The sequence below is a fragment of the Schistocerca nitens genome, chromosome 1, assembly GCF_023898315.1.
Source record: "Schistocerca nitens isolate TAMUIC-IGC-003100 chromosome 1, iqSchNite1.1, whole genome shotgun sequence".
Lineage (NCBI taxonomy): Eukaryota > Metazoa > Arthropoda > Insecta > Orthoptera > Acrididae > Schistocerca > Schistocerca nitens.
Window position 1 is genome coordinate 424,263,620 of NC_064614.1, and position 20,709 is coordinate 424,284,328.

At 39.5% G+C, this 20,709-nt stretch overlaps 1 protein-coding gene and 1 long non-coding RNA gene across 15 annotated transcripts in view; one reads left to right on the forward strand and one right to left on the reverse strand.

Annotated features, from left to right (window-relative positions):
* Nucleotides 1-20,709, forward strand: part of LOC126250272 (glutathione S-transferase theta-1-like) — a 320,818-nt gene that overhangs the window by 89,799 nt on the left and 210,310 nt on the right. The window contains exons 7-8 of one of the 14 annotated variants that reach the window (XM_049951557.1): nt 10,556-10,736; nt 13,122-13,641. The exons of the other annotated variants lie outside the window; for them this stretch is intronic. Of the exons in view, the coding sequence (XP_049807514.1) occupies nt 10,556-10,736; nt 13,122-13,285 (345 nt within the window). The 3' untranslated portion in view covers nt 13,286-13,641. Of the gene's footprint in view, nt 1-10,555; nt 10,737-13,121; nt 13,642-20,709 lie in introns of those variants that run through there. 14 annotated transcript variants of the gene reach the window in all.
* On the reverse strand, nt 17,459-18,703 carry LOC126250445 (uncharacterized). Its single transcript, XR_007545687.1, has 3 exons — nt 18,604-18,703; nt 18,372-18,518; nt 17,459-18,258 (listed from the first exon to the last, which is right to left on the reverse strand). It is a non-coding gene; the product is annotated as an uncharacterized LOC126250445 (long non-coding RNA).

Consider the following 20,709-nt stretch of genomic DNA (forward strand, 5'->3'; position numbering starts at 1 on the left):
ACTTCCAAATCATCCTCAAAATGTCTTCCACATGTGGCATCCTTTAATGGCCCAAATAAGTCGAAGTCTGAGCGGGCTAGGTCAGATGTGTCAGGTGTGACAGACGTGGATGGTCTCCTCAAATGCTGCAAATCGTGGAGTTCTGCCGAACCGTCTTCTGATGACCTCACCCTCTGTGCCCCATGACTAACTGTACTCCTACAGACAGCAGATGCTCCATAGATTTTGCACAAGCATTTGTGAATATTCATTCTTTCACATTGCGTTTTTATCTGGACTGTTTTTTCTGCACTTCCCAGAAAGTAATAGAAGTTTGTGTATGTAACTTATGTTTAGGCAGTTTGTCTTCAAATCGTGATGTTTACTTACAAATAAATAGGAAATCACAATGAAATTTTGATGTACCCTCCCTATGCTTAGTGAACCCTTTTAATTGTGATGTATGATTATTATGCAATGAACATCTCATCGAGAATAATTATACTTACATAAAGTAAAAAGAGTAATCATGTAAATATTAGAAATTTGGAATTTATTTTGTAAACCATGTGCAAAACTTGGCTGCTGGTCTTGGCATAGTTTGATTGCTATATTGTCTGGAGATTATTGATTGATCTCATAGTGGCTTCATTGTATGAAGCCTTAGTTAGTAGTTGTTATTTGCACTAAGTAAACATTTTCCAAGCATTTATCTGTTTTTGATATTTTATACTTGGAACAACAATTATTAAAATTTAATAAACATATATAGCATTTACAGTGCATACGTTAACAGGCTACAAATGATACAGCATCTGTTTCACCAGATCCTACTCAGCTCAGTGAGATACCTTTCTACGTGTCGGCATTCACATCAACCTAGCCCTCTAACAATCTTTGTTCGAATTAAACACAGACTGTGTACTCCAAAAGTTCTTTGTTCACATTAAACACCAACACCACCTCCATTTCAGCAACTGCCTCCTGAATTGCCCTGTAAGAAATCTCTCTCCAACATACATTACAGCAGTTGGTATCCTGCACAGGCATCCACAGAAATTTTTCCAAGATGAGGTTGTGACATTGTGAAGTGAATTCCTGATCAGATGACATGTCGTTATGCATGAGCAGTGTGACAACAGAATGACAACTTCCACCCATGTGGCGGTTGCTTACTTATGAGAGGTGAGTCAGAGCATACCGGATGGTGAGCAGCTTGCCAGCAGCTACATGTTCTTGGGAAGACGGTGCTTTAGGTCAACCCGGCAAATGGGCTGTCTTTGTCTGAGGGTGGGAAAAACCTAGCCATTGTGAACCAAGCGAGCTGCCTAAGCAGCATAGGATGGCAGCTCTCAGACAGACTGTAAAATTGGTATAGAGGCATTTTGAGTTGTTCACACTAGTTGTGAAATTTCATAAAGGAATAAAAATATTGAGTAAGTAAAAATGACAAATTAAAGATAAAGTTGAGATTAAATTACTGGCTATCAGAGTTCTAGTACAGTCTGTGGTTCCTGAGCTACAGCTAGTGAAAAATACAATACATTGAAATTAATAAACTCAGTGCTATGACACTCAGTGAGATGTATATAGAGAGATCTCAGTGAGAACTATCAACAGATAGACTTACTTGTATTATTTACATGTTTGTGTAGCAGTGGGAGGCTGTCACTAATTACCATACCTTGAAATTAATCAACTCCTTTAATAAAATGGCTATGACACTCATGAAGTTCTCAACAGATAGATCTTGGTGAGAGCTATTTACAAATATATTCACTTTCATTATTCACAAGTCTAATTAGCTGACAGTGGACCATCACTAGTACCATATTTAATTACTTTTGAGAAGCAACATAATTATCAGAACATTAGACATATCAGCATGCACCAATATTAAGGCCTAGTGATCAGATTAATATATAAATGTCTATGGTTTTATGTAAATTAAGATTAGAATTATATGATGTGTATTATCAATAGTACAAATTATATGAGAACCAGAAATACAATATCAATTCTCGGTCCATAATTGTAAGGAGGGGGATTTTTCCCTTAGGGAGGTTGCCCTACTTATTGTTTCAGCATAAAAGCAAGATGTATTTTGACTTCTCAAAGATTTATATGGTGTTAGTTAGTCAGTTAAGCTTGACAGGTCCTACGATTCACCACACTCTGCACATTTCTTAGGATAATGAAACAACTGACTGAACTTTTTCAGTTGTGTTGACCACCCCACTTAAAAATCTGCCCTGCTTCATAGTTATTCAGGGATATTTACAGGTATTTTCAGTGAACAGTATTTCCACGAGCAGAATGCAATGCTTCACTGTGAGAGCTAACATCCCATGGGCACATGCGGTTCCCCTTCGTCAAAATGTCTTGGCTCAAACTCGTCTAGGGGATGAACCGCACATGTTGCATTACATGCCCTAAATTAGACACTTGACCTTTGGTTAAATTGTCTGGCTGCTGGCAAGTTTACGAAAGACAAAGTTAATATAACATATAGTAACAGTAATAACAATACCAGGAACTAAATTAACAACCCATAAATGATATAAAATTTGAAATTTTCCTGGCGAATCAACTGTTTTGAGGAGAAAGCACTTGAATCAGCGGTCTGTAAACCAACTGTTTTTGGGAGATATGTTGATGACACTTTCATAGTGTGGCCCCACAGAGAAGAAAAGTTAATGGTGTTTTTTCATCATCTCAACTCCATCCATGAGAATATTCAATTTACTATGGAACTAGAGAAAGATGGTTGCCTTCCATTCCTGGATGTTTTGGTTAAATGGAAGAGTGACGGCACTGTGGAACATTCTGTCTATCGTAAGCCCACTCACATTGATTTGTATTTGCATTCTTCAAGTTGCCATCACCCATCCCAGACCATGACTGTACTTAAAACCCTTGTACACAGGGCACACACGGTGTCAGATGCAGAGAATTTGCCTAATGAACTGGCACATTTAAGGACAATGTTCAGAGACAATGGGTACTCGACCCGGCAAATTAACAGGGCCCTCTCAACTAGAGCCAGGAACCCGGAAATGGATAAAGAGGCGAATGCGCCAGCCAAGTCCCTTGCTTTTCTTCCCTTTATCGGAAATATCTCCTTCAAGATAGCAAGGATTCTTAATAATTTTCATGTGAAAGTGATTTTTCGTCCGCCATCTAAGATTTCGGATTTGCTGGGATCGGTGAAGGAGGATTTGTTACTGCGGAAGGCGGGAATTTACAAAATACCATGTCAATGTGGTATGGCCTATATAAGACAGACAACGCGTACAGTGGAAGAGCATTGTACAGAACATCAACGTTCCATTCGCCTACTGCAACCCAGTAAGTCTGCAGTTGCGGAACATTGTATTTGTAACGGACATTCAATGGAGTATGGCAAAACTTCGATTTTGGCCACTGCAACAACTTTTTGGGACTCTATTATCAAAGAATCAGTTGAAATACACATTGTGGGAAATCTAATGAACCGTGACAGTGCTTACCAATTGAATAACGCATGGAATACCGTCATTTCCGAAATTTGCTCGAGACGAAGATGCCAGAAGACTTCAATAGCTGCGGCCAGTGACAATACTGACAGCAGATGACCTATTGTAGTTCCACCAGTGAGGGCGCTGCCGCTGGGAGGTGTGGCCCTTCTGTCTCCGCGACTGCAACGCATGTGTGGCAGTACTATCAGTGCACTATGTAAGCTGGAGCGGAGAACGTCTTCATCGGTCCTCGTTCAGCTCACCTGAAGATGGCTGGCAGTTGTCCAGCCGAAATATCATGCAATGAAATTTAAGACAACCGGTTGCAAGCCTGAAATCTTTTAGAACAACCCATAAATGATGTAGGCCATGCAGTTGTGATATGGTTAGAAAAATGTTTATTCTGAAATCAAACTAAAAACAAAAGTGGTCGTATTTAGAGTTACTGTTACACTTGAGCGCGTATCCATTTGATACAATTAGATCATTCACAATCTCATCACAAAACACAAGTCCAGCACTCCGCCTACTTGACTATGCGAAAAGTTGGAATTCACACCAGGCGCGTGGCTGCTCACCACTCAGAGACTAAGTTCCATGATACCACACAACGCGAAATTTTCTAAGTTGTTCCACTTCCTAGCTACCTAAAGACCAACCGGCTGCTTTCATGCCACCACCAGCATTGTCCACTTTGGTGTCTCCAGCCTCACTGCCCCTCTGCCCGTGTTTCTCGTGTGCCGAATACCCTCGCTCAACTGACTAGGGCAGTTCCCTTTCCTGAAGCTGTCCATCTGATTGGCTACAGCTTATTCAACATTTTTTTACATTTTAACATATTTAAATAATCAAAGCTTGACCACTTTCACGTTCTAAATAAAGTAACAGTACTACCCATTACATAATAAATGTTAAATTCATTTACATAAAACCAATACAGTTTCCTTCTTAACTTTGAATGTCATGGCCAGTAACCTTGCACGAATGTGCTTGCTGATAAATAAAGAACAAAAGTAACTATTATGTACTAAACTTTACAACAAATATTCTATTACCTAATGATTCAATAAGGTGGCATGCTGCCATTGTTCAATGTGTTTTGTGTGGAGGTAATGATGATCTGATGCTTAAGTGAAAATACTGATAATTTAAATTTACTGCATCTTTTAAACAAATAAAATTACAGAGTTGATATTTACAACATTTGTCATTTTAATGTTGTGCTTGTGTATGAAATGTCAGTCGTTAAGATCGACCAAAGCATTCAGATTTTAGCATTCAGCTCTTTGTTAAAAAAACTTGTTAATTTCACTGTAACAGTAAATCCTAAACTATTATAGATATGATCAATATTCAAGTTTTATTGGGATGGGATCACCATTAAATTTTATGGAGGATGACAGATTAAAATTACTGTGGCTTGATTCCTTGCACCACTACAGAATTAAATAGTTTTCATAAATTTTTCCCTTTATGGCTGATCGTAGGTCCACCATATTTAACACTGCTACGTCTCCTTGGCCACAAAAGCCTTCTACTGGATTTCCCTATGACATAGGTTTCCGTCTGTCTCACCTGCACACTACAGCACTTAGGCCTCAATAGACAATAGACGCCTGTGAGTTTCTACATCTTGTGGTGAATCTGTGCCCTTTGTGGTGCGCAGTCCTGGTCAACAGAGTTCATTTCACAATTCCTGTAGGCTGACTCTTTCGGCCGTATATTTAAATGAGAGTGCAGTGCTCATTAACTCACAACAGAAACCTCTCTGACACAGATTACCCAAAAACATTAAGCAGTTATATGTGCAATACATTCCACTGCTGGAGTAAGACTAAGACCCTCAACATTAATAAAGTAAACCACATTTTATTTGAAAACTCAAGGAAAGAGCTGAAATGTTACAAGGCAAGATTCTAAAGTTGCCTTTTTTTTTAATAACTCATTTGGAAATTGATTAAGATGGACCTACAGTCACTGACAGCAGTAATTCCAGTTGTGTTCAAAACTGATTGTCATTGAAACTCGGCAAGGTCTCAACAGACAGGTCTTGAGAGCTATCTACAAATATATTCATTTACATTATTCACAGGTCTGTTTAGCTGAAAGGAGGCCATCACTAGTACCATATTTGATTACTCTTGCGGAGCTACATAATTATCAGAATGTTACACATAGCAGCATGCACCAGTATTAAGACCTAGTGATCAGAATAATATATAAATGTCCATGGTTTTATGTAAATTAAGATTAGAATTATATAATGCTCCTCTGACCCTGTCAGGTAGGATCTACGCCATTTTTGGTATAACTGATTTGGCTTCTTGGAAGATGTGCCATGCAATAAGAACTAAGTTTGACAGGAGGTGCACATAATTTACATCATCTCAAAAGGCAAATAGTGATATGCTCATAATATTTTTGAAGGTAAGTGCATTGGACAATAAGTTTGATGATTTCCAGGAGGCATCAGACCAATACTGTATAACACTGCCTGTAGTCTTGATAATGGCTCATGTTCAGCATGGAAGAGTGTCAACAAATTTCCTCAGGTACACCTTATCCAGCTGCAGCCACTCTGTGATGATTAGACTGTGTTGGTTGCTACATTTCACTGGCTCTTCCAAATAGTGTCAGATATCTTTTACAGGACTGAAATCTGGCGTTTTAGTAGGTCAGTCACGATGTGATAATATGCCCAAGTGTTTGTCAAACCAGGAACATATGCTTGCAGCCCTGTGAATGTGGCTGATGTCATCTTAGAAGACAGGAGGATCCACAGCATATTCATCATGAAGATGTAGAAGAAAAGGCAATTCTTGGACACCGAAAATGTTGAAATAAACATATTGTCTCGTTTTCATTCTAACCTGAATGAGTGAGCTGTAGTCAGGGTTTGAAAAACGCCCCTAAAACACCACAGAACCATCTCCAGCCTTAACTACATCATCCCAACATAGAGGGTTAAATGCCTTAATGGGCCATTGGTGCCCTCAGAGTCTTGCATTATTTGAAAGGGGCAAAATCACGTGTTATTAACCACGCTTCATATCCCCACTCATCTACTGTCCAGTTCCTTTATTGTTGGCTCGTTTAATATTAGAAGCTGAACGAGGTATGGCTACATAGTAACAGGACTATTGCTATTGTTGTTGTTGTTGTGGTCTGCAGTCCTGAGACTGGTTTGATGCAGCTCTCCATGCTACTCTATCCTGTGCAAGCTTCATCATCTCCCAGTGACTACTGCAACCTACATCCGTCTGAATCTGCTTAATGTATTCATCTGCTTAATGTATTCATCTCTTGGTCTCCCTCTATGATTTTTACCCTCCACGCTGCCCTCCAATACTAAATTGGTGACACTGGACTCGCATTCGGGAGGACGACGGTTCAATCCCGCGTCCGGCCATCCTGATTTAGGTTTTCCGTGATTTCCCTAAATCACTCCAGGCAAATGCCGGGATGGTTCCTCTGAAAGGGCACGGCCGACTTCCTTCCCCATCCTTCCCTAATCCGATGAGACCGATGACCACGCTGTCTGGTCTCCTTCCCCAAAACCAACCAACTAAATTGGTGATCCCTTGATGCCTCAGAACATGTCCTACCAACCGATCCCTTCTTCTAGTCAGGTTGTGCCACAAGCTTCTCTTCTCCCCAATCCTATTCAGTATACCTCCTCATTAGTTATGTGATGTACCCATCTTATATTCAGCATTCTTCTGTAGCACCACATTTCAAAACCTTCTATTCTCTTCTTGTCCAAACTATTTATCGTCCATGTTTCACTTCCATACATGGCTACACTCCATACAAATACTTTCAGAAACGACTTCCTGGCACTTAAATCTATGCTTGATGTTAACAAATTTCTCTTCTTCAGAAACGTTTTCCTTGCCATTGCCAATCTACATTTTTTATCCTCTCTACTTCGACCATCATCAATTATCTTGCTCCCCAAATAGCAAAACTCCTTTACTACTTTAAGTGTCTCATTTCCTAATCGACTATAGCTATTTAAAGAAAAAAAAATATATTGACTGTTGCTATAAAATTTTTTATTTCAAAAACATATATATAGTTATTGTCACCCTCAAGATACTCCGCACCTCTATCCCTACAACACTCCATTTGAATTTTCAATCAATGGAAACTGCTGTAAGTCTTCCTATGTTAGTGTGCCATTTATTTATTTATTGTTCACTGCTTCAACAGGCTGAAATCGTGTTCCTTTTATACAGATTTGACCTTGGGGAATAGATAAAAGTCACATGGTGCGAAGCCACATGAATGAGGTGGGATTCTAACACTGATATGCTGTACTTCACTAGAAACCTCTTAACAGATGATGCAATGTGAGCTTGTGCATTTTCTTGATGCAGAATCCATGGCCTGCTCTTCCACAATTCGGGTAATTTTTTTCTTATTTTCTCGTGGAGTTGAGCAACAAACTTAAGGTAGTAATGTAGATCAATAGTTTGACCTTTAGGGACACAGTGAAGACTTACAATTCCATGAATATATATAAAAAAAAAATCATCATTGCTTTAAATCTTACTCTCGGTGAAATTGGACCCTTTCAGTACATGGATTAGTATTTACTTTCTGGATCATAAGTTCTCTCTCTTTTCAGAAATTATGATCATTTTCAATGGTATTCAAAGTGTCACAAACACTTCTCTTGTGTTAAACGAGTTATGTAAAATCTCTTGCAGATTCTTTGTTGATTTCTACAGTTTCAGCAATTGATCAGATATTCAACCATTGTTCAGATCAAATCACATTACCTACTTTTTCTATACCATTATTCATTTCTGATGTTGAAGAGTGTCCCAGGCATGAGTCATCGTCAATGTCTTCTTGGCCATTTTGGAAATCCTTGAATGACTAAAAAAACTCGCTTACATGACAAACGGTCTTCATCGTACACTTCTTTTAGTGAAAGGTGGGTTTTAGTAACAGTTTTTCCGTGTTTCATGTGAAGCTTAACAATGTTTTTTTGGCGTAATAAAATAACGGCTTTTAAACAAACGAAGACCATGGCCACACTGATTTGTCTACAGACACCAGAGATGCTGCATTTGACTGAGAAGGCTTCACTCTTCACAGCTATTCATCTTTCATCTTTGGTACATGCATACTTACTCTGTAAAGCATTGAATCTGTAATTTTATAGCCGCACCTCATAAGTGCCTTTTGTGATGCACCCAACCCAAATGTCTGTTGCATGTAGTTCCATTCACAATATTTACACATAAACTAATGGGGACAAAGCATGACACTCGTCTCCAGTTCTTGTCACGTATGATATTTTTAGGAACGCTGTTCTTATGCTGAGTTACCTGGCTGAGGACATGCACTATTACTTGTAGGCATCTTAGACAGACAGCCTTGATACACCAACAAATTGGGCAGCCGCCTCCTGCCATTCTGTCACGTCAACCCGTCTTACTGCACTGATTCCATATAACTGACATGTGTATATAGACAGCACATGATTGCCGTAACTCACATCTGAGGTGAAGGGCCATATAAACACATGGTACCAGTTCTGTAATATCTACAGCACCCCAAAGAAACCAGTGAACCCTTTTAAGGCGATGACTAATATGATATCTTTTCCAGTTATCTTACATTACTTTGATACTTAAAAGGTGAGCATATTTCATTTGCATATGCAAAAAAATTATATATGTTATCAGTATGATTTCTGAGTTAATGATGTGTAAGTCCATCTCATATGATTAAATCCACTGTATCAAACAAATTAGAAAATGAAGTTAGAAAATCGTGGTACATATCAACAAAAATAATTATATAAACTTAAAAAAACTACTTACTCAGTTTTGATATCAAAGCAATTTGTTTCCGTACAGAAGTTCATATATTATTATGTTAATGAATGTATTACATATTTGCATTTCTTCTATATCTTAATTTCAGTAAACTAACTTAAATGCAACAAATGTGTTTTGTAAGCTACTTCTTGGGTTGTTTGTGTTTAGTGTAGTCCAGGCATGCATTAAAGCAGATGCATGTGAGAAACTCCCAATAACTTCTCTCACTCTGACCTGTGGAAATGATTAACAGCATATGACTGTTCTAAGATGTTCCTTTTCTTCCAGATTTGACATGTTGCAGAATTCGTTATTCTCTGACAGACTGTGTAGTAATCAGTAGGAATTGACAAGGTGCTGACTTCTGGAAATGACAATTTATGTTCATGAAATATAACTTGTTTCCTTCTCTTCTGATGTAGAAAACAATATTTTCTCTTTTCATTGAAGCATTGATGTTTATGGATGAACACAAGTAAAGTACACCATGCCCTTTGAGTCTGCTACATTCATTCTACCATGTTTAATTGAATGTAGTCTCAGCAGGCTGCCACAAGTCTTGTTTGTGTATAGGCAAAAGGTAAAGTATTGCTGTTACCATGTTGAGCAGCAAGGAGCACGGATATTGGCACAAGAATTGGGAATGGATGTGAGCCAGGTGTTCTACAGTCTTGATAATATTGGGCTTATCAAGGAGAAGAAGGGTGGGCACAAAACTGGTAACAGCATCTGGCAACACTGTTGGCCTGATCCTTTTTTTGCAGCAGTGATAACGACAGGTATGAGGATGAGGAGGTTAACTAGAAAGGTTGAGCCAACATGAAGATTGCCACTGTACTAAGGAAATGATTTCATTTTCTGTGAACAGTTTGACAGCCAAATGCGAATTCTACCTTGATTGCTAGTTTCATAGTATTTTGCATGATACTTGACAGTGCAAAATCTACATCCCACCCTACTCCTTGAAAATTTTTATGGTATCCTGCAAAGTATCACATTTTAGGGCAACAATGTATGGAGAAACAAATTGTAACAAGAAATTACCACACCAGTCAAAAATGAATTGTTGGAAAAACTGTGTATAACTAGGTATGTCTTGCAGTTTTGCTATACTGCAGATTCTCTTGTTGCCAAAAGCAGTGCTTTTGAAAAGCTAGCATATTGTGGCTTAGATACATAACTTCTTATATATGTCTCTTAATACCTGTCTTTAAACTATACTAAATGAATTTTTTTCCTCAACAGTTTATGCTTCCAGGAATGAAAGGAACACCACCTAATCCTGAAACAGTGGCTAGGCGAGAACGAGAAATGGTAGAAACATTGAATGAAGTAGAAGAGATCTGGCTGAACAACAAACCATATCTGGCTGGAGACAAAATCAGTATTGCTGATCTACTTGGAGCATGTGAGATTGAGCAACCTAGTGAGTATTACCTTATGGAACACCAATAGTGAAGATTGGACATTTAGTTAAAAGAATATAGATAATATGTGTAAATAAATGTTTAATGGTTGAAAATGAGTAGTTATAAGAAAGGGAATGAAAAAGAGATCTCTGTCACTCACTCCTACTCTACTGGGATCAAGAGGGCTCAGCCAATTGGGGGAAATCTGATGCTCTCTTCTGTAAACACTCGCTAGAGATAATGCACCCTCTTCCATTACTCTCTTTTATTGTTGTTTCCTGAAAATGAATCCTGTGGGTCACACTGCAGTTATTGAAGATTTTCTACCACAAATTGCATATATTTTTCTTAGTTTCTGTTTCAGTTCGTAACTAATGAATGTTTCTTAAGATTTCATGGGTAAGTTATGAAGTAATACACTCTAAGAAGGGGAAAAGATAGCGAGGGGGGAAGGAGGGGGGAGGAAGAGAGGGAGAGGGAGGTGCTCCACGAAAAAATTATTCAAATGAGACAGAAATCGATAGGTGTGATGTAAATGTACAAAAACAAATGGTTACAATTTCAGAAAAAGTGGATAATTTATTCAAGAGAAAGAGCTTCACAAACTGAGCAAGTCAATAATGTATTGATCCACCTCTGGCCCTATGCAAGCAGTTATTCAACTTTGCATTGGTTGACAGAGTTGTTGGCTGCCCCGTGAGGGATATCATGCCAAATTATGTCCAATTGCCATGTTAGATCATCAAAATCCTGAGCTTGTTGGAGGGACCTGTCCATAATGCTCTGAACATTCTCAACTGGGCAGAGCCCCAGTGACCGTGCTGACCAAGGTAGGGTTTGGCAATCACAAAACCAAGCAGTAGAAACTCTCGCAGTGTGCAAATCAGCATTATCTCCCTGGAAAGTAAGCCTAGGATGACTTACCATGAAGGGCAACAAAATGCAGTGTAGAATATATCTGTGCTGTAAGGATGCCACAGATGACAACCAAAGGGGTCCCGCTATTAATAGAAATGGCAGCCCAGACCATCACTCCTGGTTGTCAGGCCATATGGTGGACAACAGTCATGTTGGTATCCCACTGCTATCCAAGATGCCTCTAGACATGTCTTTGCTGGTTATCTGGGTTCATTTTGAAGCAGGACTCATCACTGAAGACAAATCTACTCCAGTCAACTAGATTCCAGGCTAGGAACATGTCTGTAGATGCACCGGAAAGGGGTGGGATACCAACCTTACTGTTGCTTGCCATACAGTACAACAGCCAGGAGTGATTGTCTGGGGTGTCATTTCTTTTCATAGCAAGACCCCTGTGATTATCTGCAACACCCTCACAGTACAGCGGAACACTGATGATAATCCACAATCTGTTTTGTTGCCCTTCATGGCAAACCATCCTGGGCTTACATTTCAGCAAGATAATGCCCACCTGCACATGGTGAGAGTTTCTACTTCTTGCGTTAGTGCTTCCCAAACCCTACATTGGCCAACAACGTTTCCAGATTTCTCCCCAATTGAGAATGTTCGGAGCATTATGGGCAGGGCCTTCCAGACAGCTCAGAATTTTGACAATCTAATGTGCCAATTGGACAGAATATGGCAAAATACACCTCAGGTGCATATCCAACAACTCTGTCAATCAATATCAAACTGAGTAACTGCTTGCATAACGATGAGAGGTTTATGAACATGTTATTGACTTGCTCCCTCTCTTGAATAAATCATCAATTTTTGCTGAAATTGTAATCATTTGTTTGCCTGTACATGTACATCACATCTACCAATTTCTGTCTGATTTGGATAATTCCTTTGTGATGTGTCTTTTTTGTGAATAATTTCAAATAAAGTGAAATAGATATAAAGGGTTGTACCCAGTAGCATGCAAAATAACAGCAGGTATAAGTTTCACAAAAAAACACTTCATTTGGAGAAGAGAGGAAGATGTGTAGAGTTGTTATACCTCTTAAGTGACCGAGCGAGGTGGCGCAGTGGTTAGCACACTGGACTCGCATTCGGGAGGGCGACGGTTCAATCCCGTCTCCGGCCATCCTGATTTAGGTTTTCCGTGATTTCCCTAAATCCCTCCAGGCAAATGCCGGGATGGTTCCTTTGAAAGGGCACAGCCGATTTCCTTCCCCATCCTTCCCTCACCCGAGCTTGCGCTCCGTCTCTAATGACCTCGTTGTCGACGGGACGTTAAACACTAATCTCCTCCTCCTCTTAAGTGACAAGGTCTATGCTGCCTCTCGTGATTAATTTCTGTGTTACACATTACTTGTAATGCAACTCCTCAACATTAAAGCTGTATTTAATACAAATTATAATAGTAGCATACTGAAGTGATACATTTTCTAATTCAATGTGGGCAGATTGTGGTAGCTTTTTAATAACTATGTTTCCAGGAATGGCAGGCTACAATCCTTGTGAGGGGCGTCCAAAACTTGCTGCCTGGTTAGAGCGAGTTCGTCGTGACACACTTCCGCATTATGACTCAGTTCATGCAATAGTTAGAAAGGTAACAGAGAAGTATGGAGGTGTGGCACCTGCTTCCTTTTCAAAGCTGTGATATTGAGTAACAAATTCTAACATTGAAAAATAATGGTACATGGATTTATTTTTATCTTTAGACTGAATAATGTTTCGGTTATTGAGCACTGTATGTAACAACAGACTACCTAAAGTATTCAAAAATTATATGGGTTGTTATGCCACAATAAAAAAAATTATTGGCTTATTATAATGTTACACTAGGTTGTAGGGCCTTGTTTATAAGAATATGTAGTTGATTCCATAGGTTCTAACATCTGTGGAGTTGATGTTTGTACTATTTTTGTACTTTTAAATACCTAAACAGAAAATATACTCAGTTGAGGCATAACTTTGTATCAGTGAAATAAAGTTTTATGCAATACTTCTGCAATATTGTACTGTGTTTCCTTTGCACTGTGTACATTGTTTTCAGAATATAGAACAGTTTTTCAATTGCACTCCTGAGGCACTTCTTCCCTTTCTTATAAAGCATTAAGGCAAAATGGTCTGTTTGTTTTTCAGTTGAGGGAATATCACTACTGAAAGGGCAATTCTGGGCAGCTACATTGGCTGACCTAAGGTCACTGGAAAACATAAATCAAATGGACTGTGTAGCAATGGAACTTGGCCATCACATTACGAATAGTTTCATTTCTGTCATTCCCTTCTTAGGGTGAATTAGTTTTGTTTGTAGGAATTGAGGGTATCAGGCTCAGTTCAAGGCAAAGTTCCACCACAGACAAAAATCCTTGGAGATTGTTCATACTGAATGTTGGAAACTGAAGACTGCAATTAAATGGTGGGAACTGAGGTATGTTCAAAAACGTGTGGACAGTTATTATCAAATAAATAATCATTTGGCACTTCTTTTCAGATTTATTTTTCTTGGAACCATGAGCATGAGATTGTTGTGGTGTTCACATTACTGTTTTAATTTGTAAGAAATTGTGTAAAAATAATCTTTCATCCAACAGTGATAACATACAGAGGAGGTGTGTTTTCACATTCAGTATGTTATACTGGAACATACTGATAAAGGCACCCTGTTAGTACTTTGTTGATATGACTTGAGGCATGATAACTCTGTTTTTCACCAGAGGTATAACTCAGAGACAGAAATAGGAGCTGGAGTTACTTTCTTTAATATTTTCTTTTCATAATAACAATCAATGCTGATCTGCAGCAGCACAGATGGATTCAATCAGGTGAGCTATGAATATCTTGGGTATGTATTATCAGTCAAAACGAGAAAGCTCCAGCACCTAAATAGTTACATTGACACTGATCTAGTTGCAAAGTGTCCCAAGTGAATTCTGAACTTGTTAAATTCCAAGTACCATGTGAACAATGATACGTGTGTGGTACCCTCACCTTGTAGCATGTTATCCTCCAGAAGTGAGCTTCATTTTTTAATTATTCCCATTTACCCATTTACCCATTGCACCAGCAAAAGTGAGAGAATCTTATTACCATACCTTCAGGTTGTCAAAGAACTGTTTTGGCATTTTTTGCTGAGGAACTGTGTCATACATGTTGCCCCATATGCAAGTATATATGTTATACACTGTCTGTGAGATATTTTGGCTGTTCTGAGGGCTCAGAGCATGCCAGGCTGTTTTGTGAATGTTATCATCTCATTGGTGGAGGCTGGTGGATCAGGTTGGTGCTTGCGTCTCTATTGTGTGCAGCTCTATGGACTGAAGATTGCTGTCGTTACTTCTGAGGAAGGACGCAAGTCTCACTGAGTGATGAGGGAGCCATTTACAACTACAGTTAAGTTCCGTGAGCGTTTATGCAGCATATCAGGCAGAACTATTTAAGGTAACCTTGTCATATTCCATCCAGGTCTGGAGTGAGGAAAATTTATTGTCTTCATGCCTCCATCATTCCCTAATCCCATCTGTTACATTAAAAATAAAAATAATTTGTCCATTTTGGGTGCAACAACTGTAAAACATGAAGGAGAAACCATAGAACAGCTGGAAGAAACTTTTAGTTTTATTTTTTATTTATTTTTTATTTATTTATTTTATTCTAGAGTGGAACTGATATTGGAGGTATGTCCATTATCAAGTGGCAAGCAGGTAACCATTAATGTAGACAATGCACATATGAGGGTTGCCCAGAAAGTAATGCACCACACTTTATTTCTCAGCTGAAAACAATGCCAGGAATGCAGAAACATTATGTATGTATTATTTGAAGTCTCCTGAGTGACAGTAGTTAGCACACTGGACTCGCATTCGGGAGGACGACTTTTCAATCCCGCGTCCGGCCATCCTGATTTAGGTTTTCCGTGATTTCCCTCAATCGCTCCAGGCAAATGCCGGGATGGTTCCTCTGAAAGAGCACGTCCGACTTCCTTCCCTAATCCGATGAGACCGATGACCTGGCTGTTTGGTCTCTTCCCCCAAAAACCAACCAACCAACCAACCATCTCCTGAGTGAGAGCGCCAAGTTTCCATCACTTCTGACAGTGTAGCTGCAGGACAGTTTCAAAATGGCATCTGTAGGTAATATACATCACAAGCAATGCACCGTCATTGAATTTCTCACTGCAGAGAAAGGAACTGTGGGGAATATTCACAAACACTTGTGCAAAGTCTATGGAGGATCTGCTGTTGACAGAAGTACAGTTAGTCACCGTCCACGGCTGTCACACCTGACATGTTGCAGCCAGCTGATGATGTCATTTGCGAGGACAGATGCATTATGACTCAGCAGTTGGAAGACATTTTGAGGACAATGAGGAGGTGATCAACACAGTGAAGCACTGGCTCTGCCACCAGAACAAGGATTGGTACAGACAGGGCATACATGCCCTTGTTTTGCGCTGGAGGAAGGCCATAGAACGGAATGGAGATTACGTGGAAAAATAGGCTGTGTAGATAAAACACATTTCTTTTGTGTGTGTAATTCTCATTACGTTCAATAAAGAATTGTTGAAGAAAAAAATGTGGTGCATTACTTTCTGGGCAACCTTTGTACATTAAACGTGAAGAGATGAAAATTTTGTCACTTCACAGCTGGATACACGCACATTTTTTGCATTAATAAGTGTGTACTACTTCATAATGAATTCTCCTTTCATCTCTTAAGTTATTCTCACAATCCCTACACAATATACAGGATGGTCCATCTGAAGTGGGAAACAGATGTGGAACATTCTAGGAATTGATGTTTCCAACAGAAACATATTTCCAGCTTCAAAACTATTTTTGCTGTGGTGATATCGCTAGTGGGCTTTCCATTATCGACTTTTACGAGCGCTTGTGAATGACCACTGTGTGAACTTCGATTATTCATACCATTCGTAGGGTGTGACACAGTATGTTAGACTGTGGCGTGTGACGTATTAACAAAGTATGCCGTTCCAAAGCTACAGTGCATTGAAAGTACCATACCATGCATTCTCTGTCAAGTGACTTTTGTCTGTGAACCAACGTGTCAAAACATGCAAACAAAGAATTTCATCCCCCCTCAGAATAATGTGTTCCTACCGGCTAATGCTGAAGCAGTATGTAAGCCCTAACCCTTCACTCTTCCCCTTGTTCTGTTATCATCCCCATCTGCGTTAGTTTCATTATCAGTTTTCCTGTTTCTGTGTCAGTTTGCTTGCAAGATGAAACGTTTTTCAAGCAGCACTACCAGCAGCACCAATGGCAGTGCCAAACGCCAGAGGCAAGGAGAATTACCAGGCAAGCACATATTTAATTTCATAGCATGCAATCGGATTTCGTACCGTATACTTTCATAAGAAAAATTTTCATAGTAACACTGTATTCAGATTTCGGTATCGTAGCATTTGTTCAGATTAAGGTATCATAGCATGAGATGGGATTTCATATTGTATATTTTTGTAAAAAGTTTTGCAGTATCAAATCACTGTTTGTTCAGATTTCAAAGTAGACTCTCGTAATAAAAATTTCGTAGTATCAAATCACTGTCTGTTCAGATTTTGAAGTATATTTTCGTAATAAAAGTTTCATAGTATCCAACCACTGTGTGTTCAGATTTCGAAGTTAAAAAATGTGTTGTAATATCAAATCCCTGTGTATCTGGGTTTCGTAGGTTTGTAGCATTTGTTCAGATTTCATAGCATTTGTTTGATATTGATGTGCAATTTTTTACTTGTTTTTTTCAGCATATATACATAAAATTGTAGATCAGCTGGAAGCTGAGAGGCAGCAACAGTCATTAACATCGTAAGTATATTTTTTTCTTCATCATAGCACTATGCACATAGATAATATGTTGCCATTACACATATTCTTCTCAAAAAATTTCATCATATACATGACATAATGTTGTCTGCGGCATATCCTTTGCTCTTGTTGTAGATGATTTCGAGGAGCAGGAGGAGGGAGAGACAGAGGGTGTGATGCCATCCACATAACAGCTATTGTGTTAGTACATATTCGTTCGTCAATTTTTTCTTAGTTTTGTGGATGTATACTTTTCATTAAATCAATATGTTGCTGTTGTAGGTGATTTTGGAGATCTCAGTCGATTGATCCTAGGTGTTTCAGATGAGGAGGTGCCTAAGTGGATGGAGGAGATGGAGAGGGAGTTGAATCGTCATGAGGAGATGGCAGTAGACCTGAGGTATATTGCAAGGAGCCAGAGCGAGATAGGTAATTTATAAATGTACTAACTCTGCTTACGAATAACTAGTGTTCTTTCTTTCCTTGCAAGAATAAGTGATATCTGGAATGTTAGATGTATTTCTTGTTATTCTTTCCAAAAGCCACAGCCTGCAGAGTTGGTTGTTGGCACAATGCTGAGCCAGTTGGTGGAGGGAGGGTTGACCATGTATGCCAGAGTGGAGCTGTTGAGGAGTGGGCGTGGTGATGGGGGAAGCGGCTGCGGCTGCTTCTGTGGTGGTAGCTTCCAGGAGGCGACTAGAGATGCCCTTGCTCGTGACACATGCCTCACAGGACTGTGACTTACTGGTGATTTCATCACCACCCATGATTTCCCGCTCCACTGTGTACTGCATTGACAGTGGTGCTGTAGGAAAGAATAATGAGAAGTAAGTACAACATTCCAGACATTGCCTGCTGCTACAAGGAAAGAAAGGACACTAGTTGATTGTAAGCAGAGTGAGTACATGTATAAATTACCTATCTCACTTTGGTTCCTTTCAATATTCCTCCAGTCATCCAGCATGTTATCATGGCAATGCAGCTCCCTCTCCATCTTCTCCACCCACTCAGGCATCTCATCATCTGAACCACCATGGAGCAATTGACCAAGTTCTTCAAAATCACCTACAACAGCAGTATATTGATTCAATAAAAAAAGTACATACACACACATTTTAAGAAACAATTTGGTGTATGAACATGTACTTACACCATAGCTGTGAAGTGGATGGAATCACAGGCACTGTCCCTCCCTGCTCCTGCTCCTCGAAATTATCTACAACAATAACGAAGAATATGCCTCACACAACATCACATTATGGATATGATGAAATTCTTTGAAAAGGATATGTCTAACAATATATTATTTATGTGCATGGTACTATGATGACTAAAATATATATACTGACAATATTGATACTGCTGCTGCTGCCAATGACCTTTCAGCTGATCCACGATTTAGTGTATGTATGCTGAAAAAACAAGAGAAAATATTAACACCAATATCTGAACAAATGCTACGAAACCTACAAAATCTAAACACACAAGGATTTGATACTACAACACTTTTTTAACTTTTAAATCTGAACTCACAGAGGTGTTATACAATGAAACTTTTATTACAAAAATATACTTGAAAATCTGAACACACAGTGATTTGATACTACAAAACTTTTATAACTAAAACACACGTCAAAATCTCAACACACAGTGATTTGATACTGCAAAAGCTTTTCACAAAAATATATAGTGCGAAATCCCATCTTAATCTGAACAAATGCTACAACACCGAACTTTGAATATAGTGTTACTATGAAAATTTCTCTTACGAAAGTATACAGTACGAAATTTGAACTTGTGCTATGAAATTAAATATGTGCTTGCTTGATATTTCTCCTAACCTCGGGCATGTGGCATTGGCACTGGTGCTTCTGCTGGTGCTACTTGAAAAACGATTCATCTTGCAAGCAAACTAACACAAAAACAGGTAAACTGACAATGAAACTAATGCAACCATGGAAAATAGTAGAATGAGGACTAGAGTGAATGGGACAGGGTTTATATACCTTCTCTGCTTCAGTATTAGCCAACAGGAATTCAAGAACTGAAGAACATATTGGTTCACACACAAACACTTCACACACACACACTTCACAGAGGGCAGTGTGCTTTTTCAAGTATCAGATATGAAAGGGTTGCCACCACCTGATGCTTTGTTCGGCAGGAAGCAGCCATTTGACATGGGTTGACACACGTGCATCCACTCAAACCGTATTGGCACATACAGTGGTTGACAGTGAGGCCTCCGACTATGGTTTCCCTGAGGCGGACTGTGAGACACCCAACAGGGGTTTTCTTTGCTTATAGTCAGTGCGGTGGGTAGCTGCCCAGTTCATGCTCAGTCTCATGGTAGTTCCACGCGGTGGTGCTAGATTCATGAGCTGGTGTGTACATGACATTAAGCTGCAGATTACACAGTGAATGGCGATGTCAGGGCTTCGAGCACCACCTGGTACCTGGCCCTGCTGACATCAGTGGCGTGGAGATGCAAGTGCCCAGTGCCTGGACAACAGACACATGTCCAGGCAATCCCAAACGGTGGTTAATATACTGCACTTCATTCCATTCCTTTGTGCTTACAGTCTTTTCATCATAGGAAGTGGAGGCAGATGTGATCTCTACCCACATGGGGGAGCCCTGTCTCCCACATATTGACTGAATAAGAATTTTGTGCAGGACCAAAGTACTTAGGTCATCGGTTCCTAAGCCTACACACTACTTAATCTAACTTAAACTAACTTACGCTATGGACAACACACACACCCATGCCTGAGGGAGGACTCAAACCTCCGATGTGGGGAGCCACATGGCCCATGACAAGGCGCCTCAGACCACATAGCTACCCTGTGCAGCGAATAAGAAATATGCACCAGTATATTGTTATTGATATTGCTTTGAATTTCGTGTTGTGAGATCCTTCTTCTTCAACACAAATTGAGACTCTTTTACCCACTAATTTCCAGATGGGGAAGGGAAGGGGAAGTAGAAGAAAGGAGAGGAATACTTAGGGATTTTCCAGAGGGAGAGGTGTTAATTAATTGAGCAATTAAATTAATTAATCAATTACTTTGATATCAGAACTGTTCTTGTATTGGGAAGGTGGAGGATGGAGGGTTGGGGATTTCCCAGAAGGGTGGGGGACGAGGAAGGGGTTGGGGGGTTGGGATGGGGAGTTTCTCAGGAGGACTGACCATCTTCAGGAGGTCATAAATCAATTATCATGATGATAGGTTAAGGGGAGTGGAAGGGTGATAAT